Raw genomic sequence first — 20,210 nt, 5'->3', positions numbered from 1 at the left:
CCTAATGGCTGCTTCTTGAATGAGCAAAAGTATGTTACATGCTTTTTGTTCTAAATGATCACCAAGATTTGCTTTTTCCTTTATCTAGCTGCCGTGTATGATAATTTGGACTGTTGTGCTGTGCTGGATTCTGCACACTTTTCCATTGCAACTAAACTACTTGAGGTATTGGCGTTGCGCATGAATATTATTTATATTCTTTATTTAATCCCTACAACCTTTCCTCCAAAGGAACTCAGGGCAGTGAATATAGCTTCCCACTCCATAGCAAGTGCTGTGGGCTTCATGGATGAGTGGGGATTTGAACCTGATCTCCCAGCTCCTAATGTGACATTCTAACCACACTGCACTGCATTGTCCCCTCCCAGTTTCCCCCCCCTTCTTGTAGGAACATACACACTTTTTACCTTCCCGGCAGAGTGGTATCTATTTATCTACTTGCACTTTGACGTGCTTTTGAACTACTAGGTTGGGACCGAGCAACGGGAGCTCACCCCGTCTCGAGGATTCGAACCGCTGACCTTCCGATCGGCAAGCCCTAGGCTCAGTGGTTTACACCTCAGCACCACCCGCATCTCTATTAAGTGTCTTTATATCCCTTCTCTTGAAGCAGGTGCTGCCCATTCTCGCCAGATCTCCTACATCTACAGAAAATGATGCAATTCAATTGTCATTCCTACAGGTGGATTCTGGGGAACTCCACAGCAGCCTTACAAACCACTCGATCATCATCAGGGGAGAGAGCGTCTCTATGCCCCTAAGTGTAGCCCAGGCTGCTGATGTGAGAGACGCCTTCGTAAAGGTAAAGGAGATAAACAGCTCTCCCCATGTGTGGTTCTCAGTTATGTTTTGTAAACAGCTTTGAGGTTTTCTACAATGAGGCAGTTCATACATTTTATGAAGAAATAAATAAAATAAAAATGACAAGGTTGTACATGGCATTGAAGTTTAATAACAGTCTAAAGACAAAATCCTGCAAACAATGTCCTCTTTGGTATTCCAGCTTTAGCATCTGATTTATTAAGGAAGTTTGAATCTATACAAGCCTACAGCTATAATGCTTCCTAAATAAAGAGAGAAAAATTATCATTCTTGGCTCTTATACATGGTTACTCTCATGGTGAACGTTGCATGTTTTTCTTGATGTCAGTGGAGCTGGTATTTCAGCACAGAATGGCAAAATGTGGAGGGAGAGGGATGGCATGTTGGCATCTGTGGATGTCTGCTTATTTATTTATTGCAGCTTCTTCTTACTGTCCATGGCATGTGAATGCAACTTGTGTTAAATGCCGTGCTCTTATGCACCTTTTCTTTACCCAGGGGATCTATGGACTCCTCTTCCTCTGGATAGTTAATAAGATCAATACTGCAATTTACAACCCACCATCTCAGGGTCATAAAAAAACATGCAGGTCCATTGGGCTACTGGACATCTTTGGCTTTGAAAATTTTACCACTAACAGGTATGACATTCAAGTTTTAACTGTTTTGTGGGATGTTTTGAGAAATAGCACACCATGTCAGAAACAAATTGTAACCATTAGTGTTGATGGAAGTTATATTTTAAGTTAATCAATCTCCACACTGAAGATGATTGAGGTCCACTGATACAGCTTCATGCTGAAATGAAAGTGTGTGGTGTTTATTAATTGCCCTTGATATATGCTAGATTTCATGAGAGCTGCCTGGTGATTCAATATTTTTAGTGGATTAATCAGTTGTCTTTTAATTGATTACTCAGCCAGTTGAATTTCTCTTTAAGTGTATATTTTACCCACACCTCAATATCTGAAGGCTATGAAGGACTAAAAGGGAAGATTATATTAATAATATAAATGTTCCCGATAAATAAGAAATAATTGTGTCCCTGCAGTTTTGAGCAGCTTTGCATCAACTTTGCCAATGAGCATCTCCAGCAGTTCTTCGTAGCGCATGTCTTCAAGCTAGAGCAGGAGGAATACTTGGCTGAACATATCACCTGGAGTCACATTGACTTCACGGATAACTGTACCGCCTTGGAAGTGATTGCACTCAAACCCATGAATATTGTGTCACTCATTGATGAAGAAAGCAGGTTCCCTAAGGTGAGTATTGTGGTTTTTCTCCAGGCTGCCACAGAGAATAAGCTTTGTTTTTATTTCTTCTGTTGCTATATTGTATTGATTTGTGTTGCATGTTGTGAATCTAGCTGTGTAGCTTGGCTCTCTTGCTTTTAACATCTGGAGCTATTTGCTGTGCAGGCAACCTAACAGAGACCCCTCAGGTTTCTGTATCTCTAAAATATTTCCTGACTCTAAAAATGTTATTGCCACATTGTCACATCTCAGGAAGTCTTTTGCACACATTTTCCTTGTTTGTTTTGAGCACGTATTAGCATCCTCCCCGACCCACTTTAATCTCATGTTGTGGTTTGCTTCCAGGGAACAGACACAACCATGTTGCACAAAATCAACAATCATCACTGCAGAAGCAAAATCTACATTCCACCAAGAAGCGTCCATGACACAGTCTTTGGTATCAACCATTTTGCTGGTGTTGTTTATTATCAGTCTAAAGGTGAGTCAATAATAAAAGTTCCCTGTCCCAGCATTATATCTTCTATCAATTCAAAAATAGTTCCTTTTTTTTCAGTTTCAAATCCTGCAGATTGATACTGTACTGTCAGACTAATTCTTGGTTCATAAACAGCTGTTTCATTACTTTACGGAAGTGCTGGGGTGGGCACGATCCACTTCAATGGAGTGGGAATGGCCACTATCAAAGAGAGAGGAGGGAGAATGGCCAAGGGAACTCAGTAAAATACGGAAATTGGCATCAAGCAGAAAAAATTGATTTACCTTGCTTCTCCTTTCTTATAGGTTTTCTCGAGAAAAACCGTGACATGCTTAGCTCTGACATCCTGCAGATGGTTCATTCATCCAAAAACAAATTCCTCAGACAGGTCTTTCAGGTGGAGACACCCGTGAATGTGATTCCTTTTGGCCGTGGGAGCATCAGGCATCTAGGAGTGGATCCCACCCTCAAGGTTAGCTGCCCCCCAGCACTGACTTGAAATGTAGATGTCCCCCCAGCCTCTGTTTCTTAGACATTCTAGCTGCACTTTACCTTCTGTGTCAATTTTAAGCCTTTGCCATACTTTAAATGTATAATAGTAGGAATGATCCCGAGCTATTTATATTAGATATAGCTGCTTTATCCTATAATTCAGAAAATACTTTCCTAGTTAGAATGAGTGGTTTGGTCAGAATATGCAGTTTAGGGTTACCAGATTCAAAACAGGAGAGTAGAAATATATAGCAAGCAAAGCATCTTCTACAGTTACAATCACTCCTAGACTGCATACCCACTATATCTTTAAAGCACATTCAAAGCATATTTCTCCCCCCCCCCAAGGAATTCTGGTCACTGTAGTTCCAATTCCCAGCAAACCCTTAACAAACTACAGTGCTCAGAATTCTTTGAGAGGAAAAGGGGGCTTTGAATGTGCTTTGAAGTTATAGTTTGTACACAACCTTGGCCTGTTGTGAGGGGATGGGGTCCCCTGCAATTCTTGTATGACAGGTATGGGGAGGATCTGCATGTTTCTTGACTGCAAAACAGTGGCTGAGGAGGAGCAAGCCCAGTCCAACTAGTGCAGGCGTTATAATTTTGCAGGCATAGCACTGGCAAATCAGGGTGAAGCATTTCTAAGCATTTAGCCAGTGTGATGAAGTGGTTAGAATATTGGCCCTAAAGCAGGAAAACCTAGGCTTAGATCCCTACTCACCTGTGAAGGTCATTGGGTAATCTCGAACTAGCCAACATCTCTCAGACACAAGGTTATTGTGAGGATAAAATGAGATAACATCAGTCTACATTGTCCTCAGCTATTTGGAGAAAGGATACGCGGTGGCTATGCAAATTTGCAGCCATCAATTTTGTAATAGCATTGTACGGACATTATTGTGGTGTTGTGCCAATGTTTAGGATTTATCCACATGATTTTCAGATTTCCCCCTGCGCTACCTTCAATATAACTGTAGCGAAACATCAAATAATTGCTGTACTTATCTTATCCATCTGTTCATTTCCTCCTTTATTCTTTCAAAATTCTACCCTTTTTGCTCTCCCTTTTGCTGTCCTTTTGCCACCAGTCATTGTCCTGCCGGGGTTTTGTGCAATCCAGAACATCACCTGCTGCCTTTGGACAGGTAAACTGCTTGGAGAAGAAATGCCACGATTGAAATAATAAAAAAAGCCCTAAAGCCATCACCTGGCTTTAATTATTTCTGTAGCAGCTGTGGGTTTGTGCAATTCCTGTTTTATTTCAGTAGGCTGGAATGGGAACTATTTCCTTTAGATTGTGCCTACTGTTGGGAAAATTTCAGGCATTCCCCTGCAACTCTGACAAAGTTTGCTAAGTACTTAGTTACCTGCAGAACGTGCATGTCCTGTTAGCCACATTTTCCCCATTCTGGAGCATAAGCTCATGCTAACTGAACTTAAGCTTGTAAAAATAAGACACTGAGAGAAACTGACATTGAGAGATATGCCCATGCCTAGATGTCCTTGTTTCTTTGCAGGAAAGCACCTTGTGTGTTTATCCCTCTCTGAAAACAGCAGCTTCCAGAATAATTGCAAGGTTTCAAGGCTGCTTGAAAAACAGCTGCCACCTGCCCTATTCAGATATTTTTCATCTATGTATACACACAGCTGCTCCTTTATCTTTTGCTTCTGTGTTTTTTGGGGGGTTTGAAAATCTGAACCTGGGCTCTTTTGGGAGGAAGGGCAAGATAGATTTTAATCAGTAAATTTAACCAGGAGCCCCTTACCAAGTGCTGTTTTCCCCAGCAGTTTGCATATGGCATTACAGGCACCAACGGTCAGCTGGTTGGTGGTGCCTGCAAACCTCCCTTTCGCTGAGCCAGGCTTGTACATAGTATATATGATGTCAAGTGTTGGACAGTTGGTTGTGCCTTGGCCTACATGGTCTCCTGTAGGAGGACTGGTGGGCCTAATTAGACCTACAGGCTGAAGGTTTGCCACCCCTGGGCATAGATGTCCGTTGAAATACAGAATGGAAGATCCCGTTTTGTTTTGTTTTGTTCATCCACATTTGTACTCCTGGTACATACACAATTGTATTCAGATATTTTCAAGCTATGTAGCTTTCCAGTGCTTAAAAACTAAAGGAAATTACCAGAATAGAGTAAATACATCCTGAATAATCACAGTTCTTTTGCATCAGTTCTTCCAAAATATAAATATATAAATGTAAAAACATTAAATATTGAAGTTATAGGAAAAATTTATGTAAACAATAAAAAGTCCACTTGTCTTGCTATTCCTAACTTTTTAATGTATCTTGCAGTTACCATTATTAACATTATTTTGTAACATTGCTACTAGTTTGCCTGTATTTACATGTTCCCACAACTTCCTATTTATGTCAAGTTCATTGGGGTTTTTGAATGTTCTTCCATGCCTTAGCATGAATAATTCTTGCTATGGTTAAAATATGTAATATATGTCTATTCATAGTAATTTTGTTTCATTTTACCTCCTTTATTCTCTTGGTTGGCATGTCTTTTTTTCTTTAGACTTTTGTTCTGTCCACAGTTATTGTTTTTCCCCTCAGAGCAGGCAAGAGCTACCCCTATGTTATTACTCTGTTGAATTTGCTCATCTGAGTTGTCACTCCACCATTTTGTGGCATTAACAATAACACTATTACAGCGTTGAGATAATTAAATGTTTGTTTGTAACCTAGTTCATAGAGGGTGATTTCTAACTAATTGGTCTATTCTGAATATGAGTAATGCTGGATATTACCCATAGTTCTTCTTTAAACTTTTCTGTTCTTTGTTTAAAGAAGTCAAAATATCCAACAATAAGTATCAAGTCAGCTCCAGTAGAGACACATAATACCACCCTTTCTTTTACATTTGTCATTTTTCCATTAAACATCTATGCCTGTTGAAGAATTCTGAGCAAGTTGTCTGTTGGTATTATAAAAGGAAGATTTCCTTTGGTTTGTGATTTTGGCCATTGGAGGGCAGTAGTACTTCACATATAAAACCAATAGATCCCACAAACCATGTTGAAAAGGGAACCTCAGGTTTACAAACATAACAGGAGAGGCAATGGGTATATATGCTCCACAGCTTCAGACACACATTACAAACCTCCGCTAGGGGGACACAGTAGACAAAGAGAGAACTTGTCAGTCATAAAAAGTATGGGTTTTTATTAAGGGCATATTTGCGAGCAATATTAATAACACATTTTCTCTGAAAATGCATTGCTTGGATTGTTTTTAATGTGAATGCGAAGCAGTAAGAAAGGGCTTTTTCCTGTATGGTTGTATTAGCATTGTCATTATTGGTTTGTCTACACCACAACGTCAGGCAAAATGTGCCTCATCAGCATTTTATTATTTCAGAGTGAACATGTGTAGAAGTTCACTGTGAATGGGTGTTCAGTCATCGAGGCAGTACATATATATATATAAAACGCAGCATAGTCATTCAATGCATGTGGGTGTTGAATTGATATTCAAGACATGTGGTTTGCTCTCCCAGGGGTCAGATACCACCAAGCGTCTTTCTACGTTAGGGGGGCAGTTCAAACAGTCCCTGGAGCAGCTGATGAAAATCCTGAGTAACTGCCAGCCGTATTTTATCCGCTGTATCAAACCCAATGACTACAAGAGGCCAATGGTAATATTTCATTAAAATATCTTGATCAAGCTTTTGTCTGTAGCATCTGTTGGTTTGAAGAGAAAGGACATTTGTTTGGTAGGAATTATGCAGTTAGCAGAGCTGGGGGGTGGGGGCCAGCCCCTCAAAAAAAAAAATCCAATGAAAGGCCCAGCCCCCCTGCATGTTGCGGGGCACACTTGTGTCACAAGCACAAGCTGTGGGGCAGCTGCACAACATGTCAGCACACACCATAGCATGTGTGAGTGATGTTAGCATGCCACTGGGTGTGTGTGCACGACGCCAGGATGCCACAGGGCATGCTTTCACTATGCGTGCACGCAGCAGGGCATGCATACATGATGTGCTGATGTCGCATGGCCCTGCCGGCCTCTCCCCCACACCGCCCCAGTCACGGGGGCAAGGTGGTGCGTGTGACAGGGTGCTTCCAAATGAGGGCAGTTTCCTGCAGGTGGCACATTCAGACCTAATTTTCTTTATCTGATTGGCATTCCAGGGTTTAATAGGCTGGCTCATTCATTTTGGTGAAAATGTGTATTAATAGGCAGGTATGAATAAGAAGCAAGCAAGTGGGTGACTCTAGCAAATGTACAGCAATATTGACATCCCTTGTTCCCTGCTGTGCTTGTTCTGGTATCCCAACTTGACTGAAAATGTGAAAGAGATAAATATATTTTTCATTAGACCCAAGATGAGGTGTGAAAAGAATAAACAGGAACATTTAATGCATATGATACAGAACCGAGGTTGTTGGTGTTAAATTTTGCTGCGTGTTTTATTTTCAGCTGTTCGACCGAGAACTCTGTATCCGTCAGCTGCGCTACTCTGGAATGATGGAAACCATCCGGATTAGGAAAGCTGGCTACCCAATTCGCTATGGCTTTGCAGAATTCTTTGAGAGATACCGAGTTCTGCAGCCAATGTCTTCTCGTGAGCAGGCAAGTTAGCAGGACTGATCAACCTTACTACTGCAGTAAGAGGCATATTGATTTGTAAAACTCAAATCCCTTCTTACTGCTATATACATATCCAGTAAGCACATCACCAAGAAGGGGGTTGCTTTATTTATGCTTTTCTTAAGTCATCCTTTAACAGCTGCAAGAATTTATTTGGCAATATTACCAGTGATATAAATCTCACCAATTCTAGTGCAAAAAAGCACTTCCAGAGTATGACCAGAATCTGGTGCCCATTTCTTGGTTATTTATCATGAGGCCTCTTAAGTTTCCAACCAAACATAAATGTGACAATTGATTTACATTTCAGCTGAAGAATGATGCTCGCCAGTGCTGCATTTACATCTGTGAGAAGGTGATAGGAAAAGATGATGAGTGGAAAATTGGAAGAACCAAAGTATTCCTGAAAGTAAGTTACTGGCTTAATCTAACAGTTTTGTCCACTTTGAACAGCCACGGCTTTCCTCAAAGAATCCTGGGAACTTTAGATCATTAAAGGCTCTGGGAGTTGCTAGGAGACGTCTATTTCCCTCACAGAGTGACCCTCCCCAAAGGGATTGTTTGCTAAACCACTCAGAATTGTAGCTCTGTGAAGAGAAATGGGGTCTCCAAACAACTCTCAGCACCCTTAACAAACTACACTTCCCAGGATTCTTTGGGGGAAGCCATGACAGATTATAGTGATACGACACAGCTTTAAACGTATAGCGCAGATGGGGCCTATGTGAGAGCACTGTTCCCTCAGGTCTGTTTGCCTGATCTTCTATGAATTGTTTCTCATTGCTTCCCTTCAGCACTATGTAGTGGTGCACAGAGTTCAGTCACAACTCAGTAACTTGTACTTACAAGTCATAGACCTTGTCTTCTCCTGCCCAAATTATTTCTGTGGACACCCATGCTTGAGAGGAACTTACTCTCCATCTTGAAGCTGAGTCTACAAGCTGACCTCACAGCTGTTGTAACATCCAGCCTAATTTTTGTACTTGCCCCCCTTGTTCCCCTCACCTGGATCTAAATCGGTTGACACTAGATGACAAAGCAGAAGTGTTTCCTCCATCTCCATCACAGATTCTCTAATACATTTTGTTGCTAAGAGCAATAGAATAACTCGTATATTGTCCTATATACAGACTGATTGGTTCTGTTTTGTTACAACCCTTTTATATGTGCTGATTTTTAGATTAGATTAGTTGGTGATAAACATGTGAATTATTATTTTTTCCATTCTTTAATAGGACTATCATGATACAGTACTGGAGGTGCAGCGAGACAAAGCACTCACAGAGAAAGCCATCCTAATTCAGAAAGTGCTGAGAGGGTTCAAGGAAAGGTAAAAATGCTTTTAAAGGTAGCAAATGAAATCAGATTGTTAATTTCCTTTGGGTATTTTACCTATGGGGAGAGAATTGCATTTTTCTTGGGCTCGGTGCAAGTGGCTTTTTTGTGTGAGGTGGGGAGGAGGGGGTGCAGTTCTGGGTTTATTCCACTAGACCCACTACAGTGGTACCTCAGGTTACATACGCTTTGGGTTACATACGCTTCAGGTTACAGACTCCGCTAACCTAGAAATAGTGCTTCAGGTTAAGAACTTTGCTTCAGGATGAGAACAGAAATCGTTTTCTGACAGTGCGGCAGCAGCAGGAGGCCCCATTAGCTAAAGTGGTGCTTCAGGTTAAGAACAGTTTCAGGTTAAGTACGGACCTCTGGAATGAATTAAGTACTTAACCTGAGGTACCACTGTATTTTGAGGTTAATGTTAGCATATTAAGGTTTGTTTTGTTTTTGTTTTAATTTCTTCTGCCTGCAGGAAACAGTTTCTGAGGCAGAGGCGCTGTGCTGTGGTTATTCAGACAGCCTGGAGGGGATATTGCTGTCGGAAGAACTTCAAGATGGTAAAAAGCTTGCGTGGATCTTTCAGATGCAGTTATCAAAATGGGCTCCGCATAGCCAGGCACACTATTCATAGGTTCTTACACTAAAAGACCTAGAACACTCAAACATTACTTTGACTGGGATTCAAAGAGTCAGCTGCACAGCTACTTATGGAACTATTTATGGAACTTCACACACCTCAAAATATATGGTGGGCTGCTTTGGAAATGTTGCAAGTTGTGCTATGGCACTGCATTCTGCTGTGCATAGCGGAAAGTGTCAAAAAATCCCCCTGGATGTGCTTTTCACATAGTTCTTTGGATCCCTGCCTTGGTTCAGTTGTTGTTTTTAACACAACAACTGTCTAGGGTCTAACAGATGGCCAATTTATCGGGGGGGGGGGACTGTTGCTTGCATGTATTCCTGATGTGCTTTTAGTGTATGGATAAGATAAAAGATGGATAAGATAAATTTGGTTAGTCACTGTAGCAAGGACCTCCATGAGATGCATTCAAAGACAATGGAATATTTATTTATTTGAAGCATTTTAAACCTGCTGTTCATTCACCTTGTCCGTTTCTTCTCTTGTGTGGTTAGATCATGTTGGGCTTTGAGCGCCTGCAGGCCCTTTTCCGGAGCAGGCAGCTTGTGAAGCAATATGAGGCCGCCCGGGCAAGTGTGATTAAGTTCCAAGCTTTGTGTCGAGGTTACCTGATGCGCCAGAAAACAGCTGAGCAGCTGAAAGCTGTGTGTGTGATACAAGCTTATGCCAGAGGAATGTTTGCTCGTAGGAGCTTCCAGAGAATGAAGAGAGAGGTGGGTATAGTTGGATCATAATCAGCACATGATGCATCATAGTAGGAAAGCTTGACAGCAGCCAAATCCTGTGAATAGAGTTGGCCTAGCGATGACTTTAGTATCCTCAAGGTACAAAATAACTGAATACTACATAATGCATTTAATCACGACCCCCTGCTTACTACAGTTGAGGGTGAGGTCTTGGAACTCTTGACAAGGTGATAAGAACAGAATTATTTAAAATATATATCAATTCAATTTGTTTGTGTTCAGGGTTAGATATATTGGCCTCGTTCACATGTCACAAGCCATGGTTAAGAGGCTTGTTTAACTTTTCACTGGAGCATGGAAGAAACAAACCACAATCTCTGCCTTTGCTTTATGTCCACTGAACCATGTTTTACTGCAACAAACTATGGTCAGTGAACCTTGGCTGCCGATCATGCCTTTTGGGGAGTGAAACAAGCTGTAATCCTTGTTTTCGATGTATTGCAAATCCAGAGTACATGGTTTGTTTCCTCCCAGTACTAGCAGGGAGAAGTGAAAAAGTCCTCTTAGGCACAGTCACACTAACCATTAACTATGGTTTACCAGGATGTCACTGAATGAGTTTTGCCTTTAGCACTTGCAATAATTTTTTTTTAATCGTTCAAGGCCAAAATGTTATGTGATGATTTTAAAAGACATTAATTTTCCAAAATATTTTGGAGACCTCATAATCAAATGCAACTTTAAAGTACACAATGAAAGCTATTAATTTATAAGGACACCAGTATAGATACTTAAGGGACGCGGGTTGCGCTGTGAGTTAAACTACAGAGCCTAGAACTTGTCGATCAGAAGGTCGGCGGTTCGTATCCCCACGACGGGGTGAGCTCCTGTTGCTCGGTCCCTGCTCCTGCCAACCTAGCAGTTCAAAAGCACTTCAAAGTGCAAGTAGATAAATAGGTACCGCTCCGGCGGGAAGGTAAACGGCGTTTCCATGTGCTGCTCTGGTTCACCAGAAGCGGCTTAGTCATGCTGGCCACATGACCCAGAAGCTGCACGCCAGCTGCCTCGGCCAATAAAGCGAGATGAGCACTGCAACCCCAGAGTCGGCCATGACTAGACCTAATGGTCAGAGGTCCCTTTACCTTTACCTTTATAGATACTTAGTTTCTAACAGTAATATTTACTAGTTATAAAGGTGAAACTGGTGTTTTATTGCAGGGATAGCTCGGTTGGTAGAGTATGAGACTCTTAATCTCAGGATCATGAGGTTGAGCCCCACATTGGGCAAAATATTCCTGCATTGCAGGGGTTGGACTAGATGATCCTCGTGGTTCCCTCCAACTCTACGATTCTTATGTTCTTGATGAAATAATATTTGTGGTGCATTTATTCTGCTTTATTGGTTGCTCTGTGATGCTTCCCCACTGCTACCATATTATTGCTGTCTGGTGAGGAATAGCGCAACAAAAGCAGAACAAAAATAAACGAGAACATTCCTGGTGTAAAACGTTACAGGATTTCAGCAGGAAGTTACTAGGTATGCCCTGAACGGAAATGAAGCAGTGTGACCAGCCCAAAACTTTTCCAGGTGCAAAGAGTATTGAAACTGAGATCACATGTGGCTCCCCCACAAGATCATGAGCACAAATCATCATGGATGCATATAATAGAAAGGCTGTCTGGAAGGGGGCCCCAGCCACAGTGAGACTTTTGCCCTTGCTATATGCAAATGTTAGGCTGGGAATCTTTGGAAACGAGGGAGTGCAAAGTGATAAACCTGGCTAAAGACAACAGTAGTAAGTTTCTGTTACCCGCAGCAGCAACTCAAACTGGAAGCCAGACAGCTACGCTTCAAGGAAGATAAGCATCTCCTTCCAATAACTGGAGCAAAGAAAGCAAGGGAAGAAGCGCTTAGAATAGAAAAGGTAGGTTCTCTCGGTCTCCGGGCTCTCATGTATGATGGCATTCAGGCAGAAGAAACTCCCACAGAAGAAATGTGTGCTTCCACAGCAGGTCACATACAGTGATGCAAGTGCTCACATTTCCAAAGCAGAAAGACATGCATGTTGATGGAGAGTTCTGTCTGTGCAGAAATATTAGGAAAGTTCACCATACACAACAAATGTCCTCCCATCTGTACCTGTTGTCACTACTTTGCCATTTGTGAAAGTGAAGTTCATTTCACAAATGTGTTATGGTTCTATACCAGGTGGGGGGGGAACCTTTGCCTGCCTGGTGTTGCTGAACTACATCTTCCATCATCCCTGATGGCCATGGTTGCTGGAGCTGATAGGAGTAGTAGTTTATCAACATCTAGAGGGTTAAAGGTGCCCCACACCTTTCCTTATAAGGTCATCTGATTTTTTAAAGTCAGAAGTAGCCAGGCAAATTGGGACGCGGGTGGTGCTGTGGGTTAAACCACAGAGCCTAGGACTTGCCGATCAGAAGGTCGTCGGTTCAAATCCCCGCAATGGGGTGAGCTCCCGTTGCTCGGTCTCTGCTCCTGCCAACCTAGCAGTTTGAAAGCACGTCAAAGTCCGAGTAGATAAATAGGTACCGCTCCTGCGGGAAGGTAAACAGCGTTTCCGTGCACTGCTCTGGTTTGCCAGAAGCGGCTTAGTCATGCTGACCACATGACCTAGAAGCTGTACGCCAGCTCCCTCAGCCAGTAAAGTGAGATGAGCAACCCCAGAGTCAGTTACGACTGGACCTAATGGTCAGGGCTCCCTTTACCTTTACTAGCCAGGCAAATTATTTTCACCATGAAATCTTCTTGTTCCCTATACGTATTTGAAAATGAAATGATTTGCTTGGAATCCAAGAGCATATGCTGGGTCTCAGCAAGCTTAGTTCCAGCATGTTATATTGAAATACTTTATTGTCACTTGTACAACTTGTATACAGTGAGATTACACAGTTAATTGTATATTGTATATAATTATATACTGCATATGGTCAGATATCGACTACTTAGATCTGCTTTACCAAGATGCTACTGTGCCTGTCGCTGGAAATCTAAAACTAGGTGACAGAAATTAGGCTTATAAGGAGTAGATTGCTTACAGAATTAGATGAGATTTAGAAACATTTGAAAATATCTGGTCAGGAGTAGCAGCTCTTGAGTGTTCCCATATGCATTCTAGTAACTTACTTTGTAAACCTGTTTGTCCTCCTGGTCATGGAAATCCAAACTTGCACTTTGTGCTTATGAGGATTTCGTGTGTGTACAGATTTTCATTCCTGCAAGTTCCTAGTGCTTGGCTACATGGATTCATATAACTTACCCACAGGAACAGCTGGAAGAGGACGCTGAGAAGCTAAGGAAATATGATGCTGTTGACGACAAACATGAAGCAATATATGATGTCATCAGTGACCAGGAAATGGTGGACAGAGTATTTGGTTTCTTACCTTCTTTAATTGGAGGCCAAGAAGGACAGGCTCCTCTGGGCTTTGAGGTAAGCAGCTGTAAAGTCTGTATTGCATAGGCCTGTTCACCCCCAGGGGGAAAACAGCATATGAAGTGGCCACCTGGAGATATTATCTCCCAGATATTGACTCCCAGTATGTTTCCAAGCACAATGCAAAGTTTTGGTGCTGACCTTTAATTCCCTAAAAGGCCTCGGTCCAGTATACCTGAAGGAGCATCTCCACCCCCATCGTTCCGCCCAGACACTGAGGTCCAGTGCCGAGGGTCTTCTGGCTGTTCCCTCGCTGCGAGAAGCCAAGTTACAGGGAACCAGGCAGAGGGCCTTCTCAGTAGTGGCACTGCCCTGTGGAACACCCTCCCACCAGATGTCAAAGAGAAGAACAACTACCAGACTTTTAGAAGACATCTGAAGGCAGCCCTGTTTAGGGAAACTTTTAATGTTTAACAGACCACTGTATTTTAATACTTTGTTGGAAGCCGCCCAAAGTGGCTGGGGAAACCCAGCCAGATGGGTGGGGTATAAATAATAAAGTATTTATTATTATTATGAAGGTGTCCACCACGCACACCTTAAAATGATGCTTATTAATAGCCGACATTGACACAGTTTTGTAGAGTGTCTTTGCTAAAAGGCAGGGTACAAATGCCTCAGACAAGCAAACAGCCTCTGTATAAGAAGAGCCCTGCTGGGTCACACCAGAGGTCCATCTAGCCCAGCCCAGCATCCTGTTCTTGCAGTGGCCAACCAGATGCATGTGGGGAGCTCACAGTCAGGACACAAATGCAGCAACGCTCTCTGACTCATGTTCTCCAAACACTGCCTCTGATCCCACAGGTAATGCAGCCATTACCTCTAGTAAGCACTGATGTTTCTGTGATTCTTTGCCCTGCAGGACTTAGAGACAAAGACACAGATGTACAAGCTGAACGAGGTGGACCTGGATATGATCCCAATGGCCATGGAGCTGGAGGAAGAGGAAGAGGAGACGAGTGGTCTTGCAGAATATTCATTCCCAAAATTTGCAGCCACTTACTTCCAAGGTTCCTCTACACATACGCACATTCGACGGCCGCTGCGCCACCCATTGCTCTACCATGAGGAGAAGGATGATATTCTGGTAGTGTAACTCTTCTTCGCTGTGCTGCTTAAGTTCTGCTGACAACACTAGCAGCACCCTAGATCTTATTCTTTCCCCCCCCCCCCTTAGTTTTCTGCAGGCCACAAAATGCTGTTCTAGAAATAAAACAGAAAGAACACCGATGCTAGAATGCAAGATTTAGGTTGTGTATACACCATATATTTAAAGGATGTTCTCCCCCTTATTACCCTGGGAATTGTAGTTTACCCCTCAGAGCTATAATTCCCAGCACCCGTCACAAACAATAGTTCCCAGAATCCTTTGGGAAGGCACATGCTTTAAATGTATGGTGTGTATGCAGCCTTAGTCAATACAACTGCTAGACTAATTGATTTACAATATATTTGTTCAGTTAAAAGCAAAACCCTAATTTACTGGGAAGCAATTTTTTAAGAACTTTTTTTAAAACACAGGTACTTTAAAAAATACCACCGTCTCTCACATGTGGGAGGGAATGCTTTATGCAGTCGTTATCTAAAAACAAAGGGAGAATATGTATTTATTCATATGCAGATTTAATAAAAGAAGTTTATAAGATTGACTAAGGTTTACTGAATCTGTTTACAATCCTCCATAAAAGAAACTATCATATTGTGTCTCAACACAGGGCAAACTAACAAGCTGGTTTTACAATATTAGCAAAAACCATTACCAACTACTGACTGAACTGCTGCTGCCATAGCTACTGCTACTATTGCAGATTATATCACAAAGTTGTTATGGTTTCAGTACAGGCACACAGAACCTCACAAACTTCTGTGGGAATTAAGTGCATCAGTAAAATATGTGACACGTTAGTTTTACCATTACTATGCAAAATTATCTCATTGTGTGTCCTATCCGTATTAGGCATCTCTAGCCGTGTGGACCACCATCTTGCAGTTCATGGGTGACTTACCAGAGCTAGGAAAAAACACCAACAGCAAGAGCAGCTCTGACGTGACTCAGGTCTATCTTACCTTTGGCAAGAAAAACCAGCTGCAGCCCACAGGCAACTATAGTCCTGATGTGGTAAGACGAAGGCATTGTTTTTCACAGCTATAATCTTACGAAAATTAGACCACTCCCCTTGAAGTATTTGCATCTTAACCTTTTCGCCTATGCTGTTCTCCCCCAGAAAATTACCCAGTTGTTATTTGCCCCCAGAGGTACTACTGTATTTGCAGTGGCATCTTTGGGGTGGGGAAAGATCTCAGAGGGGGAAAGTCAGTGTATAGGAAGGATGACCTTTTACCCCACCCCAAGTGTTGCAATCCTGACCTGGGCTGAGGGACTCTCACAACTGTTTTATAAAACGAAAATAGCATGCTAAGTTACAAATGCATGTTGAGCTTGACCTTGATAATTGGAGGCTAGAGGTCTGCATTTTAATTTGCTACATTCAAGAACTGAAGCAGACCTCCCCAAACTCCCAAGCTGTATGTGGGGCTGTCACAGCTGGGCTGTGGGGAGCAGCCTGAGGTGAGCTGGGAGAGCAGGGATGGAGAGTAAGTCCAGACGAAAGGAGAAACTAGGAGGCAGGACTTAAAAGCAACCAAAGGATACAGGCACACAGCATTGCTTGGGAAAACCATGTTGCTCATGGAAGACCTAATAAGAAAGGGGATATCTCTTACAGTTCTTCCTTTCCTAGAGGATCTGATGACCCACCTAGATGATTGGGATGTCTACCCAGAACGTGGAGATGCTAAATGGCCTTCATGTAGGTGCAACACACCAGGCAGCTGTAGACTAGAGCCAAATCTCCTAATTCAAACCCATGCAACTCCTGCCAGTAACACACTCACCAAGAATGCTTGAGATGCTTGATAATTATCCTGATTTTGCAGCCATCACAGAGATGCAAAGCCAAGAGGGTCATTAAGTGCTATATTAATATAACTGGTACAGTGTGTATGGACCAGGGGGTCTGCGTTTGATTGGCCAAGATGAAAGGAATTTTGCAGATGGTTGTTCCATGTTGTAGCTGGATTCTGGGGTTTAATTGTTAATTTCCTGCAATTAGTCCTTGCAGACTTGAATTGGTATAATTAATGAGGACAGGCTAGTTGTCTATGATTGGACCATTGTTAATTGTAACCCATTTTGGTTTGGAAGAAAACTGGGTCATAGTTCATTAGTACTCTGTTGTGTGAAAAGAAAGTCCTACATTCCATTTACATTACTCAGTACATGATTTATAGTGCTGGGAGGGGGAGATAGTCTAGTGTGTGATTCTTTTTTAAAAATAAAAATCTGCAAAGTACTTGGCAAGACCCTTGTCTCGCTTCTGACTACAGTGAAAGCAGAGTTCGGTTTTCAGAAAAAGTGGTTTCAGAAAATCCTCGGCTAAGCTGGAGAACAACCTGGCTCTGCTCCTCAAAGTGTTTTCTTCAACCAAATGTTTAATATGAAAATCTTCCAACATTCTAGAAAGTGTTTTTGATTCCAGGTGATCTGCTGGTGAATTTATTGGAGCCTGGCTGTCCTATGCATGCCTAAAAGCTCCACATGCTCCCATAGCATCTTTTCTCTCCACTTCTTTGTGTGATTACCTGTGCCTTATGAAGAACTTGTTAAATCCGAAAGTTTGCAATAGTCTGATATGTCATCCACATGTGTCTTTCATACTGTGGAATCCAGAATCACCAGTATAACATATACTGTGGACAACAAATCATTCTTCTTTTGCATCAGAATTCCTGCATGTACTACTTGACTGGAAAGTTCTCAGGAAACAGTGCTTGAGGCTGCAGAGAATATTTTCCCTTAATTTAGCAGTTGCCACTGACTTTTGAGGATCAAAGTTCATAATGAACATTTCTGTCTTAGAGGGACAACAGGAAGGACAAGTTTTCCAATGTCATTTCATCTGTGAAACTAAAACGCAACTCCAAGCTGACTGGAAAGGTAGGCTATGTTTTGACATTGGATTTGAACAGTGCTATTTTTACAGAAAAAGAGGTGCCAGAACTCACCACGAATGCCTCCCTTGTTCTCTTAAAATAGCAATAGTGTCCACCTGAGAGGTGCCGGAACTGAGTTCTGATGAGTTCCAGCTGGGGAAAAAGCCCTGGGATTGAACTACATTGTTTAATAATAAGTACTCTGGGCAACAGTAATTTAATAGAAAAATTGCATATGAAAACATGTCCATTCTGAAAGCAAGGGGAGCTGGTGCTTTGAGTCAAGTGACCAGACTTGATGTTAAATGAAAAAAGAAATGTTTGTAAGAGTAGGACAATTTGGTTGCTTGCACAGAACTCAAAAGACAAAAAGAACCACAACCCCCTTGCTGAACACTATAAAGAAGGCACAAAGACAATAGAGCATGGGTAGGCAAACTAAGGCCTGGGGGCTGAATCCAGCCCAATCACCTTCTCGATCTGGCCCGCGGACGGTCCGAGAATCAGCATGTTTTTACTTGAGTAGAATGTGTCCTTTTATTTAAAATGCATCTCTGGGCTATTTTGGGGGCATAGGAATTTGTTCATCCCCCCCAAAAAAAAATATAGTCTGGCTCCCTGCAAGGTCTGAGGGACAATGGACTGGCCCCCTGCTGAAAAAGTTTGCTGACCCCTGCAATAGGGGGTGGGAGGATTATGTCTCAAGAATTAAAAGGAAATGAAGGCTGCAGGACCAAGTCCCACCAAACACATTTTGTTGGCGCTGATCCTCTGATCAGCAATAAATATGACGGGACAGATGAATTTACTTCCAAATAAGCATTCATAGTGCATCAGTTTGAATTAAGAATTAAGAACGTAAGACAAGTCCTGTGAGAGCAAACAAGGGCCCATCTAGTCTAGCATCTTGTTCTCACAGTGACCAGCCAGATGCGTATGAGAAGCTCACAATAGTACCTGAGCACAGTAGCACTTCTTGCAGTTTCCAGAAACTGGTATTCAGAAGCATACTGAATGCAGCTAGTAGCCATTGATAGCCATATCCATGAATTTGTCTAATCCTCTTAAAGCCATCCAAGTTGGTGGTCATCACTGCCTCTACTGTGTAAAGAAGCACTTTATTTTGTCTATCCTGAATCTTCAGTCATTCACTGAACATTGAGTTGAATCTTTAAATCCCTAAATGGCTTGGAGGCAGGATCACTTCCTTCTATATGATCTTCATCAGAGGCCCTCAACCAGGTTCCCGTCTAGTGAAATGAGTCAGATTATGTCAATTGGGATAGCTCAGTTGGTAAAGCACATGACTCTTAATCTGAGGGCCTGTGGGTTCAAGCCCCACATTCCTGCATTGCCTGGGTTTGGGGTACATGACCTTGGTGGTACTTTCCAACTCTACAATTCTATGATTATTAGAGAGAGGACTTTTTAAGTGGTGGCACCCTGGTTATGAAATGCTCTCCCCAGAAAGACTCATCCATCGCTTGCATTAGGATCTCTCCAGTGGCTGGTTAAGCCCCCTTCTTTCCCTTTCAGGTTATTTAATAATTAAGATTAAATGTATTTTAGTTTTTAAAACTCCTGTGTTTCCCCCCTTGCTATGCTTTAGTGACGTTCTATTGGTTTTGTATGCTTTTGTGCTACTTTTTGTTTTGGTGCTTGCTTCTGTATTTGGTTGTTTTCATTGATGATTCAATGTGTGAACTGCCCAAAGATCATGGCTAATTGAGAGGTATATAAATGACAAAATAAAATGAGGGGGAGTACCCGTGGCAGAGCATCTGTTTTTGATGGCCCCAGGTTCAATTCTGGACATCTCCAGGTAGGGATGGGAATGCCCCAGACTGAAACTCTGGAGAGTTGCTGATATTCAGTGCAGACAAGACTGAGCCAGATGGACTGATAGTCTAAGACAACTTCTTATGCTCCTATATGTGAATAAAATTAAAATTAAGTATATATAGGAGATTTGTGTATGTGTGAGTGTAGAGGCAAGGGGATCGTTCCATAGAAGAGAATGTTATCAGTTATATGTAACAATTTCCTATCCCAGAATTAAGTGTATTTATTGAAAATAACCTCTCAGGCAAGAGGTGGAAAATGGTTTCCTGCTTCATTTTAGGTGGCCAACCAGCTGAGCAATGGGGAAGATATGTTTCGGGAGGAAAGCACTGTGTCTGAGGGACCTATGTCTAATCTTGAGAAAGTGCACTTCATTATTGGCAATGCTATCCAGCGTCCTGCCATCAGGTATTATATATTAAGGGGCAGCTTACATTTTCAGATTACAGTGGTACCTCAAGTTACAAACACCTCAGCTTACAAACGCTTCAGGTTACAAACTCCACTAACCTGGAAGAGTTACCTCGAGTTGAGAACTTTGCCCCAGGATGAGAATGGAAATCGTGTGTGGCAGCAAGAGGCCCCATTAGTGAAAGCAC

The 20,210-nt window shown here is 42.1% G+C and overlaps 1 protein-coding gene across 6 annotated transcripts in view; it reads left to right on the top strand.

Moving 5' to 3' along the window:
• MYO7B (myosin VIIB) overlaps positions 1–20,210 on the top strand; it is a 59,214-nt gene that overhangs the window by 13,537 nt on the left and 25,467 nt on the right. For 2 of the 6 annotated variants that reach the window (XM_083741673.1, XM_083741672.1), the window contains exons 9-27: positions 89–165; positions 683–802; positions 1,321–1,463; positions 1,874–2,084; positions 2,421–2,556; positions 2,859–3,025; positions 4,134–4,190; positions 6,561–6,698; positions 7,484–7,636; positions 7,965–8,063; positions 8,890–8,984; positions 9,462–9,546; positions 10,124–10,342; positions 12,133–12,240; positions 13,606–13,773; positions 14,639–14,863; positions 15,734–15,895; positions 17,696–17,773; positions 19,892–20,019. In XM_083741673.1, the coding sequence (XP_083597799.1) occupies positions 89–165; positions 683–802; positions 1,321–1,463; positions 1,874–2,084; positions 2,421–2,556; positions 2,859–3,025; positions 4,134–4,190; positions 6,561–6,698; positions 7,484–7,636; positions 7,965–8,063; positions 8,890–8,984; positions 9,462–9,546; positions 10,124–10,342; positions 12,133–12,240; positions 13,606–13,773; positions 14,639–14,863; positions 15,734–15,895; positions 17,696–17,773; positions 19,892–20,019 (2,569 nt within the window). The remainder of the gene's footprint in view (positions 1–88; positions 166–682; positions 803–1,320; positions 1,464–1,873; positions 2,085–2,420; positions 2,557–2,858; positions 3,026–4,133; positions 4,191–6,560; positions 6,699–7,483; positions 7,637–7,964; positions 8,064–8,889; positions 8,985–9,461; positions 9,547–10,123; positions 10,343–12,132; positions 12,241–13,605; positions 13,774–14,638; positions 14,864–15,733; positions 15,896–17,695; positions 17,774–19,891; positions 20,020–20,210) is intronic. The other 4 variants (XM_083741676.1, XM_083741675.1, XM_083741674.1 and 1 more) reach the window with 3 other exon arrangements.

Source organism: Podarcis gaigeae, assembly GCF_964106915.1.
Source record: "Podarcis gaigeae genome assembly, chromosome: 5".
Taxonomy (NCBI): Eukaryota; Metazoa; Chordata; class Lepidosauria; order Squamata; family Lacertidae; genus Podarcis; species Podarcis gaigeae.
The sequence above is the reverse complement of the archived record's forward strand: the minus strand, read 5'-3'. Positions and strand labels throughout refer to the sequence as shown.